At 34.0% G+C, this 7,173-nt stretch overlaps 1 gene segment (V, D, J or C); it reads left to right on the forward strand.

Annotated features, from left to right (window-relative positions):
- The first annotated feature begins 362 nt into the window (after positions 1–362).
- LOC132096924 (T cell receptor alpha variable 13-2-like) lies at positions 363–990 on the forward strand. The segment is given in 2 exon segments: positions 363–536; positions 635–990. Coding segments are annotated over 2 exon segments (396 nt in total).
- The last annotated feature ends 6,183 nt before the right edge of the window (positions 991–7,173 follow it).

The following is a 7,173-nucleotide window of genomic DNA, read 5'->3' on the forward strand; positions in this document are numbered from 1 at the left end:
TACATTTCAAATCAAGTCCTTAAAAAAGCAAGATACACAGAGAAGAATACTAAGAGAGCAACTATAAACTGTAGTTGTAATTAATTTCTATAATAGATTTAATAGGTAAATAATCTGATAAAAAGCTACTGAATCCACAGTCTACATGTGGAAATCAAAATAAGTAAACATTCAAATACATATGAAATTAAGAAATGTATTAAGATAGCCATCGTTAATTACATCAAATCTATACAAAAGTAGCCTATAGTTTAATTTCTAAAGCATTATCATGCGTAACACACACAGTGTAGGTATAATGTGCCACAAGATGGCAGTGTTCTCAGACAATTATTAGGACCTGCAGCAGTGAACAACAGAGCTGAACTTATACAGGTATGATGTGGCTCAGAGAGGAGGGACTCAGTGTTCACAGATCTGACATGATCTAATGTGTTTGACAGAAACTGTGGTTAAAAGGATTTCAATCCGAGTCTTCTCAGAGTGAACACAATCAATGGATCTTCATTCAGTTATTCTGTTCTGTGCCTCAACAGGTGTGTATTCATTTCATTACTTCTAATTTTTTTTTACGATTTTACTTTAAATCTCAAAAAAGTTTCAAATATACTTTTAAAAATGTTTACTTTTCCAGCTGCTGTCTTTGGAAATGTCATCAAACTGAACAAAACTGATGTTGTTTATGAGGAGGGTTCGAATGTTATATTGTCCTGCAGTCATTCACCTGCAGCTTCAGATGAAATCCACTGGTACCGTCAGTATGAAAGATCGAAACCTGAATTTCTTGTACTCACCTTTGGTAGTGAAAAAGATGTCAAGGTGTCTAATATAGATAAAAGACTCACTGTTAAAGTTGAGAAAAAGAAGAAAATCCATGTGGATCTGAAGATCTCCTCTGCTGCTGTATCTGACTCTGCTCTGTACTACTGTGCTCTGAGGCCCACAGTGACAGGAAACACATCAGCTCTCTACAAAAACCTGTTACACTGAGAGACGAGAAAAAGTACATAAAATAAATAAAAATTAAATGATCTGAAATAATTCTCATGTGTAATACAGTATATAGTACATACTGTACATTCATGTGGAATTCCTGCTTGTTCCAAATTCTTATTACGTTTTATATAAAAATAGCTAGACTATAAACAGTAAATATTCTTCAAATTTTCATCAGTCAAAAATGAAAATGATAAATGCAAAGTATTTAAAACATGCTTTTACAAAGCAGGAAGTTTCTGTGTATGTTTTTGACTGATCTGGATGACTAAAGTTCAGAGCACTGAGAGCCTCAACAGATATTTATTTATTTATTATTATTGTTATTATTACTATTATTTGTAAAGTGCAGAAATAATCACTAAAGATTAAGAAAGGGAAATAGTCAAATCGAGCTGCTCATATAGTACAATTATATGGCTTTTCATGTACAAACAGAATCTGAGAAATATTTACTGTAGTACAAAAAAGGTGTATTTATTTAAAAATGTGCACGATCATATAGCTATGAACACACCGCTGATCCATGGTTTCAGTCGACTACATGCACATGCACATGCACATCCACATCCACATCCATGCTCACTATAAAAAATTTAGCTCTTTCAGATTCAGCTCACTATTAATGTGCTCTATTAGAAGCCCAGAGATATAAAACAAGAGAAATATCGTACAATATCGTTCCAATAGCTGCTCGTATAAAATTCAAGGCATTGTTGTTTGCTTACAAAACTACCACTGGCTCTGCACCCATTTACCTAAATTTGTTACTTCAGACTTATGTGCCCTTTAGAAGCTTGCGTTCTGCAAGTGAACGTCGCTTGATTGTGCCATACCAAAGAAGCACAAAGTCACTTTTACAGACTTTTAAATTAAATGTTCCCTACTGGTGGAATGACCTCCCCAACACAATCCGAGCAGCTGAGTCCTTAGCCATCTTCAAGAATCAGCTTAAAACACATCTCTTCCATCTTTATTTGACCCTCTAACTTTAAAACTCACTATTCTAATTCTATTCTTTAAAAAAAATCTAACTACCTTTCTAATCTTTTGTATTCTATTTTCTTTTCATTAATTATGGTATTGTATGTGTGTGTGTGTGTGTGTGTGTGTATGTGAAAAGATCTCTAACACTAGCTTGCTCTATTCTTTTTTTATTCTATCTGTTTTCTTTATATTATATTATTTAAAATCCCATGTTATGTGTACTGTGTTAACCTAACTGAGACTTGTTATAGCACTTATATATCATTGCTCTTTTTGTTGTTGTTTTTGATTGCTTCCACTGTCCTCATCTGTAAGTCGCTTTGGATAAAAGCGTCTGCTAAATGAATAAATGTAAATGTAATGTAAATGTAATGTAAATGTAATGTAAATGTAAAAACTATAATCAAAACCACAATTTATCCAGCCCTTAATTTAATAAAATAAGTGGTCACATATTTGAGCCAGATCTGCTGCTAAAAAACAAACAAAATACAAAATCAAAAAACAACAACAACAAAAAAAAACTTAAGTATTGACAAAGTGTTTAAATATCACATGGTTTTAGCTTTTTTCTCAGAGGAAAACACTTTTCAATCTAGTAAAAACAATGTAAAATTGCATAATCAGCTTTTCAGTTAAGATCATACGGAGTGGAGATCAGAGGACACAGTTGTATCATTGTTCAGTCACATTTTGTCTGGCAGAGGACACAGTTGATCAGCCAGACAAACACATGACTGAAATTGAAGGATCAGTAACATGACATTGTAAATATGAAACAGATTCAGCACAAGATAATTTATTCCGGTACATCCACACTGAAAAAAAATTAGATTAAATGTACTGATTGCTTTTAAGGTAAATGGTTGCTTTAAATTTATTTGAGCTACATTTATATAAATTTAGTTGACTACCTTTTACACACTCTGTGTGTGTGTGTCCGTCCCCCTCCTTCGTCTAATTTCCCAAACTCCTCCACCGCTATTTGGACCTCTGCTCAACTGTATCAGGTTGGACAGTAGACCTATCTCTACTCAGTCTCTCCTCAGTCACTCATTACCCATCTGCTTGTGTCAATAAACCATTACCTGTGATCTCTCGTCTCCGACCCCTCTGTGTTATAACAATACTGAAGGTAACAGTTAAATAAACGACAATAATAATCATGCAGTCAATTTTAAATGATCCACCCATTTGTTCCTAATGCTGATTATATATCATAATTGTCTTTACCGTATCTTTATCACTTCTGTCATGCAATAACATTCTAAGGAACTGTGTGCTTTTAGCCTCACAGAAGCAGTTTGGGAAGTTCTTTACTATTTCAGCATGACAACAACTATGGACGCAAAAAAATAATTAAAAAAGAATGACAACATTTTAACAAATTATTTGTTTTCACTCTTGTACAGAATAAAAGGTTAAAAGTCAGATTTGAGTCAACACTTTATAATTTAATTAAAACTATGCAATTTCAGAAGTTGGCGACTGTGTGGCATAATATATGATGTTGATGGAAACTACTCATTTAAGTTCCTGTTTTATGTGTGCAATGTCTGCAAATAATTGCGTGCTGGACCGGTAAACTTCAGACTAATATTGCCTGCTGCACATACTGTAAACTATGTTAATCTGGCTGATTTTTTACTTTTTACTGATAATTTACTTCTAATGGCTGCAGTTCTTGGTAAGTAACTTAACTGTTAAGATCTGAAACAACATGAGCATGTTTTTAACTAGAATAAACACACTCCAGCAGTGGGTGGAGCTTATAGTTGAGAGTGTGAAGCAGAGTGAAACAGCTACAGTACAGTTATAAAGATTATATTGTTGTCATCACTGTCTCTGTAAAGATATCATGTTTCTTTTGACCTTTCTAATAATCCAGTTTTGCATAGGTAAGAGATATCCATTCAATCAATATGCTTATTATGAAAAACAAAATCCATAAATAAAATCCATTTAGCTTTATACAGTTTATTAATGTGTATATTGTTTGTTTAATTATGGTTCTTTTCATTTTCACAGGAAATTGTTTTGGTGACACAATACAACCATGGTTTCTAGAAAAACATGATTCTGAGGGTGAAAATGTGACTCTGTCCTGTAACTACAGTATCACTAGTGGCAGCACTAGTGTTAATATCCAGTGGTATCGCCAGTATCCCGGAGCAAAACCAGTGTTTTTACTTCTTGTCACTGAATATTCCAGCAAATCTGATCTTGAACTACGTCTATTTTCAGAAGCTAAAAAAGAAATCAAACGTGTGGATCTGGTGATCTTCTCTGCTGCTGTATCAGACTCTGCTCTCTACTACTGTGCTCTGAGGACCACAGTGACAGGAAACACATCAGCTCTCTACAAAAACATTCCCTTTTATCTAGAAAAATTAAAACACACAAACACACACATACAGAGACAAAGACTAAGAGAGGAACTGTATGTAGAGTATTTATAGGTCTGATAAAATAATCTGATAAAAAAATAAACATAGTTTAAACAAGTACTGAATCCAAATCACCAGGTGCAAAACTGCAAATAAAAATATTAAATCAACTTTACATTTTCTAATAATACTAATATTCTTAATTTTATCAGTTGTAACACATTGTGCTACAAGATGGCAGTGTTCTCAAACATCCAATAGAAACTGCAACAGTGAACAACAGAATTGAATTTACAGAACAGAAGTAATATAGGTATAATATTGCTCAGAGAGAAGGGACTCTGTGTGCACAGATCTGACATGATGTAATGTGTTTGACAGAGACTGTGAAACTATTTCACTCTGACTCTTTTCAGAGTGAACAATGTACAATGGATCTTCATTCAGTTATTCTGTTCTGTATCTCAGCTGGTGAGTATTAATTTGGTGAATTATAGATTTTTTATGCATCACAAAAAAATTACAAATGTACTCTTACAAATGTTTTCTTTTTCAGCTGGTAATGGTCTTTGGAAATGTCATCAAATCAAACAAAACCGATGTTGTTTATGAAGAGGGTTCAAGTTTCAAGTGCATTATCTCCACTGGTACCGTCAGTATGAAAGATCTAAACCTGAATTTCTTGTTCTGAACTATGGTGGTGCAAAAGAATCTCAGTGGTCTGATTTTGATCCAAGGTTCTCTCTTAACATTCCAAAAAGAGAACATGTGGATCTGAAGATCTCCTCTGCTGCTGTATCAGACTCTGCTCTGTACTACTGTGCTCTGGCACCCTGTTATTTATATATATAATATTACAGTCTTCACTGTAGCATACAGGCTCCTCCCAGAAGTCAGAAAGTGATTTGAATTTATTGCTGCTTTAACAGATGCAGAAAGAGAAGGAGGACATATACATCTCTGTCTATTGTATTGAGTTGGTGATTTCAATTGCATATAATGGCACTGTGCAGAAGTGCCATTGTGATCATAGTTTTATATGTCTGTGGTGAGTAGAACAATTAAGTAATGGTTCTTTTTAAATATATTTAAAATGATTCTTCATTATGTGTGAATGTGCATATTCTTTTTGCAGCCAATGAGAATATTTCTCACTCATAATGTTTTTATTAAATTTCAGGTTGTAATTCTCAAGACAAAGTTGATCAGCATACAAGAATTCAGTTTGCTTTTGAAGGTGACACTGTAACGATCGACTGTACATATCAGACTACTTATGGAGGCCCAACTCTCTTTTGGTACCAGCAGAAAGACAATGGAATCCCTAAGCATATGCTAAATAAAGTCTCTAAATCTGGAAACACTGAGGAAGAATTCAAGGCGAGATTTCATGCGTCTCTCAACAAAACTGCAGTTCCACTCAGAATCCAGGATGTGTGTGTGTCTGACTCTGCTGTGTACTACTGTGCTCTGAATCCCACAGTGACTGAAACACACTCAACACTCATACAAAAACTCTGACAATGCAACAGCATACACTACATCATTATGCAATTAATTTTTTTTGCTTATTCTATGATTTCATTCACAGGACCCTTTTCATCCATAAATTTATTCTATTTTAGTATGTTTCTTTCACTTAAAATTTACATTAGTTTTTATGATCAAATTTTAAAGTTTACAGTTTAGGTACATTAATCCATTTATATTTTTATAAATTTTTACCTTACTGTTGGTTTTGGGTGATTTTGGTGACTTTGTGCCGCACTTGGTTGTGTTGGCCATTGAGGAAATGCACTGGCTGTGTTTGTGTTCTTCAATTTGCAAATTGTCAGTAGATCACCCGCTCAACTTTCAAGAACCATTTGTGCTTTTATGGGATTGCAGTCTCCTGCCCTGCTATATCTTTACCCTGTTAAGTATATTTAGCCCAAATATATCTCATATTTGCATTATATTCCCTGCCTATGGTAAAGTTCTTTACAGATCAATGCGCTAAGGAGTGATGGGTCAGAGACAAATTTGGCTCATAAACTAATATACAAACAAAATATAGTGAAGATATTTTATTACATTAAAAGGCATGTTTACTTGTACATACACTACAGTCTGTCTATTATGCCCCATTGCTTTTATTCCATCTTGAACTCTTCCCTAAATATCTCTTTTTGCACTGTCCTTCCACACAACTGCAGTGTTATGTTTTGTATTTGTTTAAAGTATATATAAAGTAAATATTTATTTTAATAGTTGAGCTATGTGTAAGTTTATAAATGTTTATAAATCTTGCACCATGGTCCTGTGAGGCACAACATTTTGTTCACAGGGAATTTCAACAACTAGACTTGAATTAAAGGGTTAGTTCACCCAGATAGCAAATTTATGTAATTAATAACTTACCCTGATGTTGTTTCAAACCCGTAAAACCTCTGTTTATCTTTGGAACACAGTTTAAGATATTTTAGATTTAGTCCGAGAGCTCTCAGTCCCTCCATTGAAGCTGTGTGAACGGTATACTGTCCATGTCCAGAAAGGTAAGAAAAACATCATCAAAGTAGTCCATGTGACGTCAGAGGGTCAGTTAGAATTTTTTGAAGCATCGAAAATACATTTTGGTCCAAAAATAGCAAAAACGACGACTTTATTCAGCATTGTCTTCTCTTCTGTGTCTGTTGTGAGAGAGAGTTCAAAACAAAGCAGCTGGATATCTGGTTCGCGAACGAATCATTCAGTTCACCAAATCGAACTGAATCGTTTTAAACAGTTCGCATCCCTAATACGCATTAATCAACAAATGACTTAA

This window comes from Carassius carassius, chromosome 20, assembly GCF_963082965.1.
Source record: "Carassius carassius chromosome 20, fCarCar2.1, whole genome shotgun sequence".
NCBI lineage: Eukaryota > Metazoa > Chordata > Actinopteri > Cypriniformes > Cyprinidae > Carassius > Carassius carassius.